Genomic DNA, 23,029 nt, shown 5'->3' on the forward strand with positions numbered 1-23,029 from the left:
CCGGCACCCTGGAAGGGCTCCCATGATGCAATGGCACCAAGCAGTGAATGCCCTGAGCCAGCGATTCACAGCAAAGACACTCCCGGGCATGCTCAAAGCTGCGTGAAATCCCACTGGCAATGTGCGTGGGGGAGAAGGGCAGGAAGGCGGTCTAGAGGTGGAGGAAACAGCCCCCGATGGAGTGTACCCAAAGACCAGGAAGGAGGTGTCCACGATCAACAGAAAACGGCTGGGGTGAAGAAGCACGGCGGGAATCCTGCAGAACCCAGAGCCCCGGTCACGGCCATCCCAAGGTTAGCACCTCGGTTAACTTCCCAGGCTCTGAAGTCAACCAAGCGCAGCTGCATGGCCACTCGTAAGTCTTTTTTTTTTTTTTTTTTTTTTTTTGACAGGCAGAGTGGACAGTGAGAGAGAAAGACAGAGAGAAAGATCTTCCTTTGCCGTTGGTTCACCCTCCAATGGCCACCGTGGCCAGCGCACCACGCTGATCCGAAGGCAGGAGCCAGGTGCTTCTCCTGATCTCCCATGGGGTTCAGGGCCCAAGGACCTGGGCAATCCTCCACTGCACTCCCGGGCCACAGCAGAGAGCTGGCCTAGAAGAGGGGCAACCGGGACAGAATCCAGCTCCCCGACCGGGACTAGAACCTGGTGTGCCGGCGCCACAGGCAGAGGATTAGCCTATTGAGCTGCGGCGCCGGCCCACTCATAAGTCTTTTAAATCTTGTGCCAGTGCTGTGGCGTAGTGGGTAAAGCTGCCACTTACATTGCTGGCTTCCCATGTGGGCGTCGGTTCAGGTCCTGGCTGCTCCACTTCCAATCCAGCTCTCTGCTATGGCTTCGGAGGGCAGGAGAGGATGGCCCTGGTCCTTGGGCCCCTGCACCTATGTGGGAGACCCAGAGGAAGCTCCTGGCTCCTGGCTTCAGATCGGTGCAGCTCCAGCCATTGCGGCCAGTTGGGGAGTAAACCGGCAGATGGAGGAGCTCGCTCTCTCTCTCTCTCTCTCTCTCTGCCTTTCCTTCTCTCTTTGTGTGATTCTGACTTTCAAATAAATAAATAAATCTTTAAAAATATATATCCCTGAGGCTCTTGGTTTTCTCCTCTGCAACACAGGGATTACCTACCTGGCAAGGTGGTTGTGAGGATTAGAAAACGGGTTAGATGCAAGGTACTTAATCCCACGTAAGGGCCTCTACCAAGTCAGCTATCGCGGCTGTAGGTCCTCTACAGACACACACTTTCCCTCTCTCTCCACGATTTTTCCTTGAAAGTCGTGTCTCTTGCACAATGAATGATATGCACCATCCAGAACCCTCACCTGCTTGTCTGCATTGTCTGTACCTGTGCCTGCCTCCGTGTGTGCGTGTGTATACCTGTGTGTGGTGGGGGGTACCGGCCACGGCCCTCCCTTGGGTGTGCCCACCCCTTGAAGGCTGGGTGAGCACAGACCATCCCTGCCCACCTGGGGCCAGAGGAAGCACGCCTCACTGCTGGAGGGTGAAGCTGCCAGCCCGAGCTGGACAGCACACATCTCCTTGAGACCTGGCCCATTTCAGCCCCAGGTCACTGCCAGGGGAGTCACCACAGCCTGGTGCCCCAGGACGGGGGGCTCCTTGTCCGCGATCCCCCTCTCCCGCCCAGCCACTGTAACCTCCACCATGCAGCAACACTGGGGACCAGGCCCTGCCTGGAGTGGGGTCCTCCGCCAGCCAGCATGACAGCTGCTGCTGCTGTTGACACTGCAACAGTGACAAATTCATCCTTCTGACAAGATCCCTTTAAATAATTCACAGGGAGCTGGGGATTAAGACACTGTTTCTCTCTGTCTCTGTTGAGATTTGAAACACCTCCAGCTGGGGTATTTAAAGAACATATAATGGGCTGCCCCTCTCAGGCCTCCCCTCCCCCTTTCCTCCTCCTTCCCATTTCCCAAACTCAATCCCCCACCCCACCAGCCAGCCCTGTAACAAGGAGGTCCAGAAAACAAGACAGAAAAAAAAAAGGGAGGGAACCAGCGCTTGGCCGGTCACTATGGCAACGGTGGCAGGGTATTCAGCTGCCATTATCCCAGTGCTTCACACATGTGATTATCTTAAGCTGTCGATTGAATGTGGTTCTCACTGCTGCCCAACATGGCCTTGTCGAACAAGGTAGGGGTGGGAGCTGCAGGCCTCAGGCCCCAGCTGTCTAACACCGCTCTGCCCAGGCCTGGGCTCCACCGATGGAGGAGCGGAGCTGCCCCTGGAGAGATTGATGGCATTGCTAGGGGGCATTGCAGCTCAGAATGCACGGTACAAGCCAGCCTCAAGCCAAGCTAAAGGGGCTTCTCATCCCATGAGCTCACTACGCATGGCCCTTGTGGGCTAGAGCCGGGTAGGCTGTCCCGGAGACTGAGAGAGACAGCCAGGGCAGGAGGGAGGAGCTCCTGGCTTCATTCCCATTCTCAGGAAAGAGCAAATTCCCTGTCTCAGGGTGTGAGCAAACCAGATCTGGCAGGGACGGAGAAGCCCACCCCCCACCTGCCACCTGTCCTGCCCACCTCCAGTGGAGTGAGATCCCAACCACAGTGGATGACCAGCTCAGGCGACTGGCTGTCCTGGGGCAGCAGCTGTTGTAGTTTGGACCTGGAAAGCCTGGGGAAGATTCTGGCCTCACTGACACCACCTCATTCCTCTGCCTCCTGTACCTGGCTCGGATCATGTCTGGGTAGAGGTCCCCAGGCCCACCACCAGGGTTCAAAGGACAATGCCAACCCCCACTGGATGCGCTCCAGTTTTTCCAGTGTCCCCTTCAAAATGTGGCTCCCGGATGAAGCCCACCCTGGCCAGCACCGTGCACAGTGGGGCCAGCACACCTGTGACTTGCACCTGGGCTGCTCCGGATACCCGAGCTCAATCTAACAATTCCTGGACCTGCATCCTGAAGTTACCCCCCACACCCCACGCAGACATGGCCAGCCATACACGGGACCCTACCACCTAAAGAACTGCCCACGCGGTGGGCTCTCCCCTTGCCTGTCGCGTAATTAATTGTCTGCACCTGTATGCAATGATCATTGCATTGGGTTGAAGGCAGAGCCTCCCAGTCAGTCGGAAAGTTGAGTCCAGCACCTCTCCTGTTTTTGTCCTTTGTAACACCGGGCAATGTCTGCAGCAGAAAGACGGTGGATGGGCCGGTGCACATGGAGAAGATTTGCTGTCATGGGGGCCCCAGTCCCCTCCAGCAGCAGAGGAGCCCCTGAGATGGAGGAAGGGCCCGCTCATTCCACGGGACGGACGCTGAGCCTCAGGGTGGGACCCAGCAGCTCACTGGGGCTCCCTCCGGGCCTTCACTTCCTGACCTTCTGCCAAAGCCTAGAGGGCGGGGCATGGCCCATGCCACTCATCCAAAGGCATCCTCCTGCAGATCTCTGCTCAGGGCCAGGGCTCACCTGCTCCTGAATGGGGCTTCTGGACTTGATAGTCTCTGTCCTTAGACCCCACAGGTCACAAACCACCTGCTCCAGCCACCCCCTCCCCCCAGAGCTTGCTTTAAAATATGACTCAACCGTGTCGGGGCTGGGGAGCCTGCGGCGCAGCAGGTTAAGCCGCCACCTGTGCCACCGGCGGCCCTGATCAGAGTGTCGGTTTGAGTCCCAGCTGATCTGCTTCTGGTCCAGCCCCCTGCTAATGCCCCTGGGAAGACAGCAGATGATGGTCCAAGTGCTGGGACCCTGCCACCTGTGTGACAGACCAGGATGGAGTTTCTGGCTCCTGACTTCAGTGTGGTGCAGCCTGGCTGTTATGCAGCCATCTGGAGACTGAGCCAGTGCATGGAAGGTCTTGCTCTGTGTCTCCCTGTCACTCACTCGCTCTCTCTCTGGTGTTCTGCCTTTCAAATAAGTAAATAAATAAATGGTTCAAAAGAGATGACTCATCAATGCTTACCACGTGTGTCACTCACGGGTCTATGGCTCTGACACCTACCCTGTCCCTCTGCAGGGGACTGGAAACCATTAGCCTCTCCTTGCTGCCCACGCATCCCCTGGTTTCTTAGTGAGATCCCTTTCTGACACTTCTTTGGGGGCAGAGGTACAGGAGTGAGCTTTGTGATCAGACTGGCCCGGGGGCGGGGGTCAGCCTCAGCGACACCGCTACCAGTCCTGTGATGTGAGCTGATGGCTCTGAGCCACAGGGACTGCGGTGCCAAGCGGGAGAAAGGCCGCCTCCCCTTGCAGGGTCGTGCACAGAGGCCGCTGGGATAACACAAGTGAGGCTCAAGGCCTGGCACCGAGTCAGTATGTCAGGAATGGAGAACGGGAGTAGTGGTTATTAATAATAATAATAATAATGACACCACTGCTAAGAACAGGGCGTAGCCTCTGAGGGCCCTGCCAGAAACCCAGCCCTGCAGAGATGCCAAAGTGCTGACCGGGTATCTCCGAGGGCCCTTCTCCCCAAGCTCCCTCCCTCGTCTCGTGCCAGCTAAGCCGCTCAAACAGGAGCCACTGCCCTCCCGGTCCCAGCCAGAGCGAGCAGCCTGACAAGGGCAGAACGAAGGCAAATGCACATCCTTCCAGTTACCTTCTAAATAGGACCTTCAATCACACGCGGTAGAAAGGCACGAGGCAGGCCTGGGGATGGGCAAGAACTTGCCAGAAAATGGAAATGAATCCAGGACATCCATCCCACATCCCGGGCTTACTCCTTTATGATACGAAGACACGGAGTAGGACTGAGGCCAAGTGACCCCTCTACTTTTGGCTGGAATTGGAGGTGGGACAGAAGTGCCACTCAAGGGCCGTCCTCGGTCCCACACAAGCTAAGCCAGGCTCAGGGTCCCTGCAGTCACGCCCAGTGCATTGCCACAAGCAATGATATTCACACCATCATGTCACTCACGCCATGACAAGGCCAGTCTGTTCCCTGTGCCCATGTTAAAGGCACACACACAAGTCTCTGGTAAGAGCTCAGATGAGGGCACAGGAGGAGGCTGGCAGAGCAGTGGCCTTGTGGCCCTCCCCGTGGGCCCCTCCCCTGGGGGGCGGGACCCTCCTGGACAGGTTCCACCTCCTGCAGGAGGCCCCGCCCCCTGGCCCTGGTCCTGAGCACCTCTCCCCGCCCCACCTCTGTCTATCACTGCCTCTGTCAGGCAGGTGATTTTAAACTTCCACTCCTAAAAGACGCGTATTATATAAAAAAATGTTTTAAGTGCCGCGGGGTGTTTTGTTCCTCATTGCTTCGTAAGAGTGACATTAATAGCCAGGGAAGAGCTCTGCGGAGTGCAATTACAGAGGATGTTTCAGGTCTGAAAGCTGTTTTGAGCCTGCTAATGTTTCCTAATTACAGGCCTTTTGGTAGAGAGAGAAAAAGATAAAGAGTGGGTGGGAGGCCCCGGGCGGGCGGGGAGCTCCGGCTTAGCTCGGGTGCTTACCTGAGCCGGGAGGAGGAGGCCCGAGGCCCCGCGGCCGCTCTCATTTGAGAAAGCCTGGCGAATTCCTGGGCAGCGCAGCGGGTCCGGGAACAGCAACCACCCAGGTCTCCCACCGCGAGAAACAAACCCTTTCGCAGACGCGAACCTGAGCACAAGCAGCCCATGGTGGTGGCGTCACCGCGCAGTGCCTCCCTGGAGGCTGCCCTCAGGACACCTGCCGGCAGGTGCAACGGCATTTTTTCGGTCACAGGACCTTGGGCTATTGGCCAGCAGCTCTGTGCCTTACTTTCCTCCTCTGTAAAAGGGATCTGTTCTGAGGAGCAATGGGTGCCCGGCTATACATCTCTTAGGGCCTTCCTATGGAGTTTTTTTTTTCTCTTTCTGGTATCTACCCCATTCTCTGGCACCTAAATCTCAATTCCCTCTGGGCCATGAATCCTCCTGCCGGTCAGTCCCTGGGCTTCCAGGAGGCTCTGCACAACGCAGGGAGTAGACACCGGATGTCACTCACTGGTTCAGAGCAGGCGTGGCATTCAAGCTGAGCCCACCAAGCCCTACCAGAGCTAATTCCAGAGCTTCTGCTCCAGGGGCCAGGTGTTTGCTCTTCCCCAGGGCATATGGAGGGAAGAGGCTATAAGAGCTGGAGCTTCTGCAGACATCTTGTGATCAAGAGGAACTGCAGCATGAAACCAGCAGCAAGGAGGTAAAAAGAAAAGGGAGTAGGAGAGGAGAGAGACGAGAAGAGAAAGAGACCGGGGGTAGCAGAGGAGAGAGACTGATTCTAGGGATGTGGAGCAGCTCAGACAGAGAAAGGACAACCTCTCTTCCCCCGCTGCCCTGCTGGTCCCGGCACATACTGAAATTCAATATGGGAAATTCCATTCACAAAAATCATTTTGCCCAGAGCTACATTTCTCTTGATTTGCCCGATTTAGCTCAGGCTTTTCTGTCTTAATTAGCATGATTGAATCATCAAAGGAAGAAAAGAAAATTCAGCCCTCCAGAGGGCTGGTGGTGCTAAGGTTTCCGAAGTGTCCACCGAGGCAAGCTGAGCTCAGCACTGGCCCTGGCGTGGCCGGCACGGCCCCACCCCATCAGCAGAGGAGGAAACTGCAGCGCACACGGGCAGGGGTCCCACAGCCAGCCCCGTGCGCTGGGCCGCAGCCACCGCTCCAGGAAGTTCTCACCAGTCGGACTAGATACATTGTTGCTGATTTCACTTGGCCTTGGAGCAGATGCGCAGTTAGGAGAGTGATTGCCCTCCTGGGTGCGCTTGCTTGATTTCCTGGGAGATGGGCTCTGGGAGGGTCGCACTGAGTAGAGGACACAGCCAAAGGCCTCAGGAGGACCAGCTGGCCCACACACGGACACCTGTGTGAAGGGTTGGACGCGCCTGCACTCACGGACCTGCGTTTCCTGTGGGATATGGTGTGCCAGAGGGAAGACGGCTCCCTACCCCCACTGCAACCTGCTCCTGCTCCCACAGCCTCGCTCAGCCCAATCGTCCTCCCACCGCTGAGCGCATTCCCAGCCCTCTAGGAGCTGCCTGAAGATGCTCAAGCGAGCTCAGTGCATCTCGCTTCACACACGCACACACATGCACATCACATGTTCAGAGACACACAGATGCACATGCAACTCCAAAAGTTGGAATGGAAAGACATGTTTGCTTTGGGGCAAGAAGATTTTCACATCCATGCCTCACGGGTCTTCAAAAGCTTCCTGCAGAATGTGTATCGTGGAAAGCTATGCAGATTTCAAACACGTCACACCAAAACACTTATTCTTTATTTCCATTTCCCACGAACTTCGTGATGTACCTTTGAATATACACACATAGAAGTGTAGGCACACATGTGCATATATACACAGAGACAAATACAGGCATTGCACACATGCACACAGAAATATATATTTAGAGGCACAAATACATATAAGGGTATTTTTAAAAGCTCATGGAAATGCTTAATATGAAAAAATTATGCCTGGATTTCAGAATATTATAATTTACCTATTAGTTCTATTTGCCTATGAACTTTTTATGTATGTGTGTGTCTATGTGTATGTGTCTATGTCTATGTATGTGTGTATCTATATAGTGTGTATGTATGTGTATGTATGTGTATGTATGTATGTATGTACAAGGGAGCTTCAGAAAGTTCATAGGCAAGTTTACTTTGGTGCAAAACATTTTGAAATCCAAGGTATAATGTTTACACACACATAGGCACACACATACATACATGGACACACACAAGCACAGCTGACTCACCCCGATCCTGGCTGACCTGGGCCCAGGACTCCTGTCCCCCTACAAGTCCCCTTGCCCTGGTGCTCACTGCCCAGGGTCCCAGCGGTTCCAGCAGCACCCCAGATGGAGCTGGAGCCTGGAAGGCCAGTGCTCCTGGGAGAGGAGTGCTGGGGTGGATGGTCACACTCAGGCCGCATCTCTCAAAGACACACAGCGCCCATCAGCGGCTGGGGGGCAGACAGACAATGAGCCCTGGCCAGCCTCTTCCAAGTGAAAGGGCTTGGGTTGGGATTCCCGACAAGCGAGGTGAACACGCCTGGCTATCGGAGGTTCCTGGGCTAGCCCGTCTCGTACTTCACAGCCAGCGGCCAAAAGCGCCAGAGACCGACCTCTGGGCACCCCATGCTTTGTTGTCCTGCTGATCTCAGGGAATCAGGGAAGTGGCTCCGTCTGTGCGGTCAAGGTCGCTCTCTATAAAGATACTCACTGCCAACGGGGTGCTATGAGGCCCACAGCAAACACTGTATGGACCCAACTTCAGCGTCCCCTAAGTTCAGGACACCCGAGAGGGCCCCAGAGGGGATGAGAGCAGAGCTGGCACCCGGGGGCCAGCGAGAGTTAGGGAGGAGGGCGAGAGTCCACATCTAAGAGAGCAGTGTAACCATGAAGGCCACTGCCCGTGCTTACTCAGGGGTCCTGACACGTGGTGGGCAGGCCAGGGCTGCCGCCTGGGGAAGTGGCCACCAGGGACCACAGGGAAGGGCCCCGGGCAGCCTTGCATGGGAGCACACAGCTCCTCCCTGGCATTTGTCACTTTATGAATGCGTTTGTTGCCTCCTCCCGCTGCTCACCAGGATTTACATTAACCCTAAAGGCCAAAGGTAAAGGCAGGCTGCTGCTGTTTAATTAGAAAGCAGCGGTTTGAACTGGGGCATAAAGATGTTCTGGTCTGAGAAGTTAATGTTACGGTCAGTTTTCAGGAGCGTCACTGAAAAGGACGTGGGGCCCGCGTGCACATGGGGGATCCTGTCACTACCCTTCGCGTAACTGGCAGTTCTCGAGCACCACAGAGCAAAGCGGCCAGGCAGCCCCCAACAGGAAGAGTCCCTTGGGCTGTCTCTGGGGAGCCGCCGCATGGGCATGCGCCGGGAAGAGAGCCCCTGCAGTGGCAGCTGGGCCTCCAGGCAGGGCTGTGGCACCTGTTCTGCGTGGGAAGGCCCGGTTTCCTCCAGGCCCCCAGAACCAGGCCACCCCTTCCCTCCCTCCATCTCAGGCTCACATGAGCGGAGTCCTGACTGCAGAGAGAGGCCTTTTTGCCACCTGGGAGCCCCTTCCACACCCCCACAGCTCCCCACTATTGGGTTCCCGGAAGGTGTGACCCCATTCTGTCCCTCCAGCCCCCATCCTGGGCCCACTCCCAAGCCCTCCTCCACCCAGAAGGGCTGTGCACGTTTCAAATCCAAGCCCTTACTGAAGGCCACAGCCTCCACTCCTCCCATCTCAACCTTGCCCCAACCCCTGTCCTACAGCCCCCCTGACACCCCTCCCCGAGGGTCCCTGGACTTGGTCCCAAGGGTCAGGCCCGCCTGGCTTCTGTCTCTTTCCTGTCCAGTAGACGCCATGATACAACCTGCCCATCACCTCCCGTCAATGCCCTCAGCTCCGCACCCCTCTGTCCCAGCGTTCTTTCTCATCCAGCTATAACCCTGGCTCACTCCACCACCCCACCATCTCTGGCCTCTGAAGGGGGCTGCAGGTCTGGGCTGCCAGCAATGCCTGGCCTTCAGCCACTGCTCAGCCCGCTGTACCCCTCCAGAACAGGCCTCGCCTCTCCCCAGCTCCTGGGAGGGGTCGGCTTGACTCTGCTCCGCCCCTCACTCACTCTCCAAAGCTGGCCTCTGACCTCAGAAGCTTTTCCAAATGTCGGCTTCTGCCCCAAGCCGGAGCATTCTCACCTCTCTGTGGGCACCTTGAACTCTGTCCTGCCATTTCAACCCAACAGGAGCTCCTCCCCCGAGAGGTAAATGTGCCCACAGCCCCCTGCGCCTCGGCTCCCAGCTCTGCCTTTCCTCCCTTACAAACTGCTACCTCTACTGCCTCTGACTCTTCAACCCCTGCCTTCGGGCCTCCTGCCCTGGTGCCCCCTGAAGCCAAACATATGGGTCCTTTCGCTGAACCCAGTGGGAACGCTCTTCAGCCTTCCCTGGGCCTGGAAGACAGGACGCCTTCTTAGTTTCTCCTGCCTCCCTCGTCACACCCGCTCGGCTCCTCTTTCGCCACTTGACATGTGATTTCTCCAAAGCTCTCACCTCTTCCTCTCCTCATGCATTCTCCCGGGGAGCTGAAGCCTCTCCCCTACACTCAGAGCTGCCATCTGAGTGAGTGCATTGCCCTTAAATTGGTGCCTGGTGTCGGGCACACTCCCAACTGACACCCAGAGTCATTGCAAGCTCAGCACGCCCAAGACGGAGCTCAGCCTCTTCCCACCCACGTGTACTCCCCACCCCACGCCCTCATCTCCAAGGACACATGTGCCCCAGTCAGAAACGTTCGGCAGCTATCCATGGAGTCCAGTGGTGAATCAGATGTGAGTCCTGCCTTGGGGAGGGCGTCATGGGGCTGGAGAGGGGAGAGAGGGCATGGGAATGAACCCAGCCCTAAGAGCTCCAGAAGCAGTCTTCAACTGTGCTTGATGCCGCTGGGGAAAGCTGGCTGGCACCGGGAAGACTTGTGACACTGAATCCAACACGCCTGGGATGCCAGGAACGGGTCTCTGAGCGGGGATGACGAAGGCTGGATTTCAGGTCTTCACCACATGCCAGCACAGAGCGGGAGCCCATGGGCATGGCTGGGGGCAGGAAGGGGAGGTGGAGTCTTCCCAGGCGGCGGTGCTGAGGTCACACGCCCGCGAGCACTCCAGCAAAGGCGTGGCAGTTGGATGTGTGAGCCCAGGTCAGGGACACAAACTTGGGGAGCACTGCTGTACCTGCAGAGCTGGAAGCCACAGACAGGGAGGGGAGAAGAGGACCAGAGAGGCCCTGCCCAGCCACAGATCAGTCTCACCATCCCTCCAGCTGCTGCCAACCAGACAGGCTCAGAAGCTCTCGGGGCACCAGCAGAAGAAAGACCTGGTTATAGGCTCCCGTTAGAAGCGCTCTGGGGACCGGCAGAAGTGGGGAGGGCAAACAGAGCGGCCCAGGCAGCTGCTGTCTCTAAAGGGCTTCGCTCAGCGGGACTGCTTCCCCCCAAGGAGCAAAGCGAGATGGGAAAGCGTAAAGAAGGCAGGCGCTGTGCACAAAAATCAAGAGGGAGAATCCCCGGCGATGCCTGCCAACAACCATGTGAGCAGCAAGACTGTCAGCATCGGGGAGAGCGGGAAGGGCTGCTGCCCATCCGCTTTGCATGAAGTCCCAGGCAGAAGTGGGGCAGTCTCCATCCACCCCCAGTGCCCCAGCAGGGTCCGCACTTGGGCTGGAGTGGGCAGCCTCTGCCTCAGACCCCTGCTCTGCTTTGGAGAATGCCAGCTCACCCTGAACCTCGCTCCCCCTGCCCCCTGGGCGTGACGCTGTGCCTGAGAGACCATGCCTGCCCCCGGGGCTCCAGTGTCCCCAAGGGAAGGAACCACCCCTCCCTCCGGCAGCACAAGAGCTTGTGAGGTCTGGTCATTATGCGATTTGGCCCTGCCAGGCTGATCGCCCCTAGGCTGCAGGCACAGGGACAGAGAGAAGATGGGGCAGATGAGGAAGCCTAGGGCACCCTCTGTCCTGGCCCCTCTGCCCCAGCCCTACTTCGCCCCCTGGCTGGGTGAAGATCACACCTGCTCCTCCTGCTCTCTCCCCCCTCTCGATTCAGCCCCAAAGCTGGCCAATGCTTGAGCCAGGGACACAGCCTTATCTCCTGACTTCCTCTCCCACCCACCACAGGCTACCCGATGCCAGCTCCTCCTCCTTAGCTTCTCCAAACCACCCCCACGACCCTTTAATCTGATTCTCTGACACACCCAAGACAGCTGAAGGACACTCTGAAATGCCTTTCTCTCAACTGTTCCCCATCACCCTAGGAGCAGGTGTGGCCACTTGTTCTCCCCATTACCTCCAGGATCAAACACAATTCCCTTGCTTGGGGATGGCAGTCATGGTCCCTCCCTATCAGGCCACGGTCCCAGCCAGCCCTGAGCCCCAGCTCTCGCCCCTGCACCCTGCCCAACCCCTGACACACAGACTCCCCACCTCCGATCCTACCCCCAGCATTGCATGACCCTATTCCTCGGGACCAGCTAGTCTTCCTACTGAGGACCTCTTTCTCGACTCTTCACTCACCAGCTGTCAAACTCATTCTCCAAAGCCGTGCAAAGGCTGCCTGTCTCCCTCCCAGGCCTGGGCTACAGCTGCTGTCCAAACTCTCCAGCGCTACACGGGAGAGTGTCTGGCCAGGTGCATGGCCATCAAACAAGTGGAGAACATCTCTCAGGAAGAGTTCCAGGTGAAAGAGACTAGCCCTGCTGAGGGGCAGCCCCGCCCTCACGCCTTGCCTCTCTGCTTCCCTGTGGGCACCGTGGAGCTCTGATCACCTGCGAGGCCACTAGTCTGAGTGTGAGCCCTTAGCAGCCACTGCGCCATGCACACACAGCCCAGGCCCCAGCCACCTGAGGGCCAGCTCTGTAGGAGGACTGTCTCAGCAGATGGTCCCCAGCAGCTCACTAGGGAGCATCGCAGGTCTGAGACCCTGCGGCTGCCTCTCAGAGATGGGCAAGGCACAGCGGTGCTTCCTCCCTCTATTCTTGCCCCCACAGGTTCTGCTCCAGGTAGGCTCTGCTCCCTCCACCACCCTTTGGAGGTCCCGGGCAATAGCGGATTGAGAGCTGGCCAGTCTGACTCACCCCCGAGGCGGGATTGGCTGTCCAGCCCAGCTCTGCAGTAGCTGTCCTGGTGTCCATGAGTGTCTCTGCAGAACAAAAAAGACAGAAACTGATGAGTCCAGGGATCGGTAGACGGTGGCCCTTATGCTCACAAAGTGGTGGATGGCAGAAAACGCCGGGGCTAGGAGGAGCCCTGGGCGTCCGAGAGAGAAGGAGGCTGAGACGGCGGGGCTCCAGGCGGAGTTGGACTCAGACTTCTCCCTGGAGCTCTAGAGAAGCCGTCTGCACGCCCACCACATCACCCCACAGATCCAGCTTCTTTCGGGGCCACTGTGCTCACAGGCCTCCCGGGGCTGTGGACCCAGTTCCCCAGGCCTTCCCGGGGCGCCTCTTTCTTGCCCTCTTCCTACCCACTGACCTATTTCTCCAGCCTCTTCCTTCAGCCTCCTCTCTCCTCTTACACCCTCCTCTGCCTCCCCCGGAGGATGCCACACCCCTCTCCCAAGGCATGGCCATCCCCACCTGCCTCCCTCCCCAGGGTTCTGCTGGGGACTCACACGGCTGTGGCAAAAGGGCTCACCCACAGCACCAAGGAGCGGCTCAGAACCCAGCAGCCAGCGACTGCCAGCAACGAGACTGTGAGGGTGGCGGCGGCAGCCAGCATCCTGGCTAACAAGGTCTCTCTGATCACAGAAAGGGACAGACGGAAGCCAGGACTCTGCCCGGAGCTGCCGGGAGCCCTTGATACAGCAGCATGTAGTTCAAGTGTCATGCTGTTTGCTAAGTTTTGGCGTACGTTTGCACTCTGGAAACCATCACCACAGTCAAGATAATAAACACATCCACGTGCCTTCTCGGGTGAATCGTCTGTCCAAATCTTCGTCCCATTGCGAGGTGGAGGCGTATGTTCCCATGACTGAGTCCTCCAAGGCCTTCCTGTAAATAACTGGTCTGGGGGCCAGTGTTCAGGCACAGCAGGTTAGGCTGCTGCCATCTTCGAAGCCAGTCATCCCATATGGGTGCCGGTTCATGTCCCAACTCTCCACTTCCCTTCTAGCTCCCTGCTGATGGCCTGCAAAGGCAGTGGAGGATGACTCAAGTCTTTTGGGCCCTGCACCCATGTGGGAGACCTGGAAGGACCCAGGCTACTGCTTTTGGATCAGCTCAGCTCTGGCTGCTGTAGCTATCTGGGGAGTGAACCAGCAGATGGATGATCTCTCTCTTTCTCTCTTTCCCTCTTTCTCTCTCTCAGTGGGTGAAATATCAGGGATGTGCTGTTTGTGTGTTTTCCCTCTGTGGCCCTGTACTGTCCTCCTCATGTGAACCACCATCGTCAGGGAGCAGATGTGACCACAGACCGCAGAGTTGCAAAATCCTGGCCCCATCAGGAAACAGAAGGACTCTGGCATCGACCAGGGCACAAGTCCTTGGACATCCAGCAGCCCAGCACGGTGAGGGAGCAGTGAGTGGGTCCTACAAGCCGACAGGGCACTGATGGAGCACAGAGAGCCAGAGGGCACACTGAGTCTAATGAAGGGGACCAAAGCCACCGAGGAGAACCTGTGTGGGCCACAAGCAGGGCTCAGGTAGTAGGGTACACGCGTCCTAGGGGCACCAGTAGATGCCCAGCAGGTCAGGGAGCACCTTCCTCCACAGCTGGACGCTCTGCACCTACTTGGAACCAGAGTGGCATTGCCGCCCCACCCCCACCCCAGAGGAACAGTGGACTCGCACTGGGTTCTCGCAGGAGTTAAAGTCACTAAAGCAAGCTGTCTTGCCTCGGCCAAGCTGAGTCTGGATTTGGTTGGAGAGGCGTACTCTGTGTGCAGCGGAAAGAGCCCAGACACAGGGGCAGGCTTCTCCAGCCGGTTTCCCCCTGCAGCTCTGACAGTGGGGGAGGCTGTTCTCTGCACAGAGCAGCCTCCTGCGCTGCCCCCACCCCCCAGCCCCAGCTCCACTTCACTAATAATGATCATAATCACACCCCAGATCTACAGAAGACGCTTCTCAGAAGCCACTCCAGGAGGCTCTGTAGCAACAGAAGGGTAACAGAACCCGCACGCATAGTGGGGAACTGGGGCTCAGGAAGGGGCATTGCTTTCTGCAAAGCCACGTGGCTTTGGCATCCTGTGCTGGCCACCTGGAACCTCAGCACGTGGCCCACCAGGCACATCAAGGCTTGCAGGAGCCTCGGCTGCAGCCCTGGTGGGAGAGGAGCGAGGTGGGGGGATGATTTTCGCTCACCAGTCCAAGAAGCCACAAAAGCCCCCAGAATCAGGCATGCCCCTCCCTCACTGCAGGATCCAGTTGAAGGCACAGTGAGCAGGTGGTGCGAGACAGAGTCCAAAACCAGAGGTGATCAACCATCACTCCAAGCATTTGTTCCATCAAGCCCACAAGTGCAATTTAAGGCTTTGTGGTGGTCGCAGGCACCTGCTCCAGGGCTGTGATTGAATCTCCTGCTTAACCGACACTTTCCAGCCCCCTACACTGGGCAGAAGCTGCAGCAGAAGGAAACCACCGCTCCCCATCCCGCCCACCGTGGAGATGGAAGACCACAGCCCCGTAAGCCACGCACTCCATGTGATGAAGGGCGCTCTCTCTTCTGGCACAGGCCGCTCCTCATGATGACATTATGCTCTGATGGGGGCTGAATAAAAGTGATTTGAGGAGGCTTACATCTCCCCGGAGAGGAAGCGGGCGCTCATTTGCATTTATAAAGCATATTGAGAGTTCTGGCAGAAAGTTATGGGGGAAGCACGATTAAATATTTACCATCACTTCTGCTCGCAAACAGTGGCATGGGGACCAGACCAGCTGGAAGGGCACGTGCTGCTGTCACAGACGGAGATGCCTACAGGGGACACGACTGGCGCCCACGCCCACCGCCTGGCTTCGCCCTCTGGGAGGACTTACACAGCACCCGGGGGGCACAAGCCAGCAAGGGCACACCCAGTGCAGACAGTGGGCAGCAAGTCTGACTCACAGCACAGTGTGGAGGGAGGTGCCCTCGCTCATGTTGTACGGTCTCCCCCTGCTCTGCCTCTTTGTGTCTCTGTCTCTGTCTCTCCCTCCACCTCCCCCTCTGCAGAAAGGGCTAGCGTACTAGATTGTGGGGGGAGACGGATGAGTGAGATAAAGGACTACAAAACACACGGAATTGCTGTCACGATAGCCTAGTCACTCCAAGCTTCTATCTCCCTGGCTGTGTGAAGAATCTGACAGCAGAGAATCGAGATGAACCCTATAAGGTACCTATAAGAAGTCTGATGATATTAGATAGCTAACGATAGGTAAGCTACCTTCTAAAGATCGAGGGATACCATGATCTGGGAATCCAGCAAGGAAGAAGAATTGGTGTTTGCTCTAGCAGAATCCTTGGGGTTGTCAAGGGGGAGACAAGAAGCAAAGAAACGCCTAGCACCCTCTTCCAGCCAAGCCCACGAAGAGGAGATTGGAAAGCTCAAGGCACCGGGCACAATTAGCTGGGCCGGGTTCAGCAGAAACAATCAGGGAGACTCCCACTTCGTGTGGGCAAAGGGAAACTCCTGCGGTCCCTGATAGGGAAGGGCAGACTCAGGGAGGAAGCAGTGGTGTCTGTGCACCGGACTTGTCCCCTAGGATGGAGACCGAGGGTGACTCCCCAGAGGGAAAGGGAAAAAGAGGGAGAGCTTTCCCAAGCAGAGGGGGCATGAGAAAGATGTGATGGAGAGAGGAGACAGAGGGGTCTCAGGCAAGAACCCGAGGCAGACGGGGCTCACAGGAATCCTGGCAGAGAAAGACCCCATGCTCCAGGGAAAGCGTCTTCTGCAGAGGCCACAGTATGCAAGCCCTCAGGGCACACCTACCCACCTGGGGCTCTGTGTGGGGGGGGGGGGGCACTGAGCCTCCCTGAGGAAGGAGAGGCAGCTGCTATCCAGGGATGCAGGCAGTTTCTCCTCCTGTCTGGATTGGCACCTTTGGATGTATTGACATTTGGGAAAAATTAGATACTCATCAGGAGGAAAGAGACATAAACAAACCGTCTTTGTGCAGCTCTTTTTGGGGAGACATTAATCAGACATTCAGCCAATGCACAATGTCCCTCCGTGGTGGCAACGATGCAGCAGCAACAGCACAGATGAAATAGCGACTTCCAGGTCTCCTCTGAGCAGCGGCTGGCATGTCATGAATAAGGAGAGCCCACAGGCCTTCCAAGCAAAAAGGGTCTCCCTGCACGGGCCCCGGAACTCCTGAAACCTTAGAGCCACGCCTCAGTGCAGGTCTAGAAGCAAGGTCCCAGGACGCAAATGCAAGCAGTCAGCGGTGAGCTACACCGTGGACGTGGCATGGCGGGGAGGGGCCCGCTTCTCCCTGCAACCCTCTCAGTGTGTCCTTGGAAGGGAGCTACAAAATGTGGTGAAAAGCCTCCAGGTATTCGCAAAGGTGTTCTGAGTGGCTCTTGTGGGGAGGGAGGCACTGGGCAGCACTAGAAGTAGAGCTGAGGACAAGCAGACAGGCCAGCCCTCCAGGAGCTGCCGACAAGCGGGAAGCAGACATTAAGCAAATAACCATGCAGATAAGTCTTCAATCACAGCCTCGGTGAGTGGCAGGAAGGTGGAGTCATAGGGAGCAGCTGGGAGCAGAGAGGAGAACGACAGGTGAACGGAGCCAGGTGGGCATCTGGCGCTTCCTCCTTCTTGGCATCAGGCCCTGGCTGCTGAAAGCATGGGGACCAGGCCAGGGCCTGGGCCAGCGCTGTGGCTTAGTAGGTTAAACCTCCACCTGCAGTGCCGGCATCCCATAGGGGAATTTGGAGTCCCGGCTGCTCCACTTCGGATCCAGCTCCCCTGCTAATGCGCCTGGAAAAGCAATGGAGGATGGCCCAACCGCGTGGACCCCTGTACCCATGTGGGAGACCTAGAGGAAGCTCCTGGCTCCTGGCTTCAGATTGGCCCAGCTCCTGTCATTGCAGTCATTTGGGGAGTGAATCAGCGGATGAAAAACCTCTCTCTCTGTCTCTCCTTTTCTCTGTAACTCTGCCCCTCAAATAAATAAATAAATCTTAAAAAAAAAAAAATAGAAAGCACAAGACCTGCCACCCATCCTACACACACACACACTGGTAGAAACAAGACAGGCTGTGTATTAAACACACCCCTGTCCAGTCCCAAATCCAGAGGGTGCTGAGTGCTAGGAGTGCGCGTGGCTAGGCCCTCTGCCTTCCTCGAGGTCTCCATGCGTCCCCACGTCCTCTTGCTGGGCAAACCCAATCCTGTAGACACAGAACTCCTGGCCTCTCAGGGGGTCCATTACCCTCCCAGTTCACAGCCCCCAGGCCCCAGCACCCAAGGGTCTAAGTTTCTACATCACACCATGTCCAGCCCCCTGGCTGCCAGCACAGACTGGCCTCCCTGGGATCCCAACCCTATGCCTCTGAACTGGCCTGGAGCAGTCTGCTGGACACGGGAAGGAGAGGCTTTGCAGGCTCAGGTTTGGGATGGCACTGGTTGCCTGTGGGCTGTTAAGGGCACGAGACAGGCCCAGGCGCCATGCTCTGCACAGTTGCAAAAGGCTGAAGTGAGACAGTGCTCCAAGTAAGCCTTCCACCCGCCGGCTGCCTGATGCCCACCCCTGTCCAAACCGTCTCCTTCACACTGACTCCTTCTGAACTTGTCAGTCACCCTTTCCTGGCGCACAGGTGTGAACGCTCAGAGCAACGGAGCTTGGATTCCGTCCTCTCCCTTAGTCTCTTACCAAATCGTTCCTGTTCCACTTGTTCTTACCTTCCAGTATTTTTCCAGCTGTGCAATTTTTTGCATTCCCATCATGCCTGGGGCCAGGGCCTCATCCCTGCATGTTGGAACCACAACGACCACCTCTGAACTGGAGTCTCACCAGCAGCCCTGTCTGCACTGCCTTCCATGCGACTACAGGCCTCATTTTCTGGTACCAGCCTAAATCGTTCAGTCTTGAGGAGAGTAACACGGCCAAGCTAAAGAAAGCCTTGGAGAATCACAGGGCCTCCAACTCCCCAGTGTTTGCACTCCCAAGAATTTGTACAAAGGAAAACAAGAAACCCCTGTCTGGTGAAGATGTGCATTGCACTGTTAGCTAGAACATGAGCAAAGAACCAGAACCGACATCTCTGTCGGGGGAAGGAAGAAGTGCGGGATCACACGTCCACGCTCTGAGACCATGGGAAGATGGCAGAGCCATGCGCAGAATATCAGCCAGAGAGCCCCAGCCAGAACTGGGGGTCCCAACAGACACACACCTGCACAGGGTGTCCCCGCCAAGCCACAGAGCTGCAGCCCAAGTCCAGGGACCAGACGGAAGATGCAGCTGTTGATGATGGGTCGGGGATGCTGGCTGACAGACAAGTGAGCCTCCTTCTTATCAATGAGCTGTGCTACAAGAACACAGATTCAGAAACAGAAATGCAACTAACCCTCTGAAAATGCCTCTTCTGATTGTCAGTGTCTCTCCATGAACTCCAAGACTGCTGTGAATGTGTGGCCCTCAACAATGGTGCAACCCAACCCCTCTCCTCCAAGTTCACATTCAGTCCATTCTGCAAAGGGTAGCCCTCTGGCAGCTCATGCTCTTGCTCCTGCCTGGACTGGCTGCCTCCTCTTCTCAACCCACAGACAATCCTGGATCTCAAGACCAGCCCCAGCCCCCTCCAATTCTCCACCGCTTGAAATGGTTGGTTTTGGTCATGGCTTGTGGGGTTTGTCCCCTCCAGTCCACTCCTCCAAGCACCTCAAGAGGGCAAGGCATCTGTCCCCCAAGCTTTGTCAGATGCCTCCGATATCTGAAGACCAGGGTCAAGTCCCAGCTACACAGTTGGGCAAACCAAGTCACGTGTGAGCTCCGAAGCCGTCCCCGGTACCACACAGGGTGTCTTCCTCCTGCATCCCGCCCTCAGCCCAGAAGGATGCTCTGTGTCTTCCTCAGAACACGCATTTGACCAACACTGACTGAGCCTCTGCAAGTGCAAACCCGCCAGGCGATGGAAGCTGCTCTTACAGAGGTCTCCACGGAGAGCTGTGTGGTAACGCCCGGAGGGGAGAGGCACCGGCCTCTGGACACTGGGAGGCACCTGCTGGGTGACTGATGGACAGCGTGAGTCGGCACAGGCCTCCGGATTAGAAACACAACCGTGAAATTCGCTCTTCTAAAGGACCTCCGCTCAGCACAGTCCTCCCGCCCATGCCCTGTTCCTCCTGTTTCTTTCATGTTCCAAGGCTCAGTTCATTATCCCAAACATAAGAAGCCACAGCACGGATGAGTCATGGCGTAGAAATGAGCCTCAAGGAGATGGGGCGGGTTCTGGATCTGACCTTGTCCACGGGAGGCGCTGCCACTCACCATGCACGCTCCTCACCCCGCCTCCCCGGGCTGGGGGGGCTGAGTCTCCCTCCTTCATCCGCCCCACCCTTCCTACGCCTGAAAACACAGCCACAGGCAGAGAAGGAAGAAGAAAGTGGGGGCTCGTGGTCCTGGCCGGAGCACTCCAGCCCTCTCTGGCATCACACATCTACAGGCTAAGGCCACGCTGGGCAGACTGGGGCAGTGACCACAGCAAGGCATGCCTGGGAGGCTGCCCTCTGACCCAGGCACGGCTGCTGGGGAGGCAGTACGGGGCGTTTTACACACACCTGCAGCCTGGGCCTCCCCTTCTGGTGCAGGGCATAGCTTCCTGGCCAGACCAGCAGCACAGAGAGAGAAGGGCATAAAAAAAGGGGAACCCCAAGGGATGCTGGGCAGGAGGAAAGCATTTAGATCAATGACCCTGCAGGCTGGCCGGTGCGGGCCTGGCCCGAAGCCCATGGCAGCTCAGGGCTCTGCACCTATTCACAATTTTGTGGGGGAAGAGTCAAAAACCTATTAAAATTTAGGAGCCTGGCATTTTCCAGTCTTCCAACACCATGAATCCTAAGGGAGATTAAATCTGTTGGCCTCAGCCTCCCTGACAGGCCAATGAGTTTGTGCTGACAGCACACAGGTAGGAACCCTGCATAACCAAGCTGCTCCTCGTGGATACCTGGAGAGAAGGGCCTCTCACGTCACGGGAGAGCTGGGCACCTGGGGGCATCCGTCAACCTGGAGAGGAGCGGGGCGGAGAGCCCACACGCCCATGCAAGGCAACTCTCTACAGCCCTACCAAAGGCTGCCGACAGATGGTGGCCCCGGGCTCGTTAATCAGACGGAGCTCATGGCCGCCGCTTGCCTCTCCCTGCCAGGCCCTCCTGGGCCTTCAGTCCTGACTGGTCTGTGATCTGCGGCATAGCACCTCTGGGATGGCACTGAACTGTGCCCCAAGGACCCCCGTGTGCACTGGTAGCAGTGCCCCCAGAGAGCCGGGGGGCCCTGGCTGAGGCGGCTGTGGTGGGAGCCTGGAAATGAGGCAGGAGGAAGACACGGGGGCTGGTCAAACAGGCCCTTGGCTTCTCTTGGACACACCCCAGACCTGGCTGGGGCTGCTGACACCCCAGAGGCCCCCAGAGCTGAAGTGACCCCTTGGGACTGCAGCATGGTGTAGGGACCCCCCATGGTGGCCCTCACCAACAGCTGCCATTCTCTTCCAACCAGAATCACTCTCGACACTGCCCCAGGGGCACTGCTCTCCAGGCAGGCTGCCTTCAGGACATTCCTGTGTCCACTTCGAGGCCTTGCCACGCCTCCTTGGAGAGTAAGGTTGCTCTACTGAGGCCCCCTGGCTTGCTATAGAAGTGGGCTCAATCATAACCCCACCAAACCCCTCCAACCTCTGAGAACTGGCCATCATCCCTCTTGCCCCCTCTGGGAAGCCTTCCCCATCACCCAGGCTTGGCTCTGCCCCCCATAAAGATGTAACCCCGCTGGCATCAACATCCAACCCCAAATCTGTCCACCTTGCATTCCCTGTCCCCTTCTCTGATTCCCCTAGGTTCTGGGGGATCTGTGCCAGCATCTTCACTCTGTCCCACGGGCCCTACACCTCGCACACAGGGAGGCATCACCCACCGATGCTACCCTGGCTATGGGCTGCCCCTGCTGCAGGAACCAGCATTCCCAAGGCTCCGGTCATGCTTCCTGCAAGAGGCCTCCGTGGTGGGTCAGGCCCCTGCATCTTGCCCTCCCTGAACTTGGTCCAGTCTCGCTGTGCAAGGGCAGGTGTCAACCACTCTGTTTCTCTCGTTTCTCCCCACTCAGCAGGGCTGACTGCGAATGCCCTGGTGCTCTCCCTGTGGTGTCGTGCCTCACAGCCACTGCCATCTGCACAGGAGGTCAAGGGGAAGGTGACGACATTGGGGTCAGCGGGCCAGCAAGAGCTGACCCCTTGAGAGGAGGCTGGCAGAGGACGGCGCACCCCTGGCTGTGACAGAGTGCTGCACAGCAGTGGGGTCATCAGGGTGATGCCCAAGGCCCCTCGACGCTGTCCCAGGAAGGGACCTTTTGCCATGCCCCCCTCCTTGTCAAGGAAGGCATGTCCAGTCTTGCCTGTCACTCATGCTCCTGTGGCCTCTCTGTGACCATCAAGACCCAGGAGAGAGCCCTGGGAAGACTTCTATTGGTGTTTCCCAATCAATGGCATTGACTGGCTCCTGGCAGCCGGCCTCCCTGAGGTCCCACACTGTCTCCGTGCCACAAATGTCCTCCTGGAGAGCCTCACAAAACTCTCGCAGTGCTGCCTTTGTACAGAAACATCTCCGGGTCAGTCTGAAGCTGCTGGCCTCCGAGATGCCCTGCCGGCTTCCCCAGATGGGGGCGAGCAGGCTGCTGGCCGGCTCCAGCGGGGAGCACCCGACCTGGCCACCGCAGCGGGAAGGGAGGGCAGGGCAAAGTCGGCTCAGAACCTCTCAGGGCAGAAGCTGGCACGCTCCCAGAGACGCCCCTTGGCTTTGGGGACTGGATAAATTCCACACCGCGACCCCGGCAGGCACTCGTAGCTAAAGAGTAGCCATTTGATGGAACTGCTCCCATTTCACAGGCAGCTGAGGTGACATTCGGAGTAGGAGAGCCCTGTCCGAGGGAATGGCCTAGGAGTCGGCCAACCTCCGCTCCCTGGCCTTCTCTCTGTCTGGTCTCCCAGGGTAGACCATGGTGGGGTTCAGCAGTCAAATGGCAGGGTTCAACCGACCTCCTGGACTGAGGTCTGTGGATGAAGACTGCATGGAAGTTGAAGCCCAGCTCTTGGTCTCCTGAGAACGGGAGGTCCACTTGATGCACCTGCTCTTCTTTGATGCTGGAAGCTCAAGGGGGGGTCATTTGTCCGCTGCTGGCAATGGGCTGGGGCGAGGCAAATTACAGGCTTCAGGAAAACCAGCAGCTACCGCTTTCTTCCTTCTGAACTGAGAAAAGACCAAGTTCAGTGACTCGGGTCCAGCTCGGGCACAGTAGATGGGCCCCGTCTGTATCTGCCCATCCACAGTACTGCCTGTCCATCCAAACAGAGGGGTGGAGGACAGGGCCCCATGCCCAGGCCTCGGATCTCACTTCAGAGCCCTGCACCCCACGCCGGGGCTCTGGCACAGAACCCTCC

The 23,029-nt window shown here is 57.5% G+C and overlaps 1 protein-coding gene across 1 annotated transcript in view; it reads right to left on the minus strand.

The window, feature by feature from the left end:
- The window catches only part of EPHB1 (EPH receptor B1), a 431,842-nt gene that overhangs the window by 297,558 nt on the left and 111,255 nt on the right, over window positions 1–23,029 (minus strand). Inside the window, exon 2 of the mRNA XM_051818616.1 lies at window positions 12,541–12,605. Coding sequence (XP_051674576.1) covers window positions 12,541–12,605 — 65 coding nt within the window. The remainder of the gene's footprint in view (window positions 1–12,540; window positions 12,606–23,029) is intronic.

Source organism: Oryctolagus cuniculus, chromosome 4 (assembly GCF_964237555.1).
Source record: "Oryctolagus cuniculus chromosome 4, mOryCun1.1, whole genome shotgun sequence".
NCBI lineage: Eukaryota > Metazoa > Chordata > Mammalia > Lagomorpha > Leporidae > Oryctolagus > Oryctolagus cuniculus.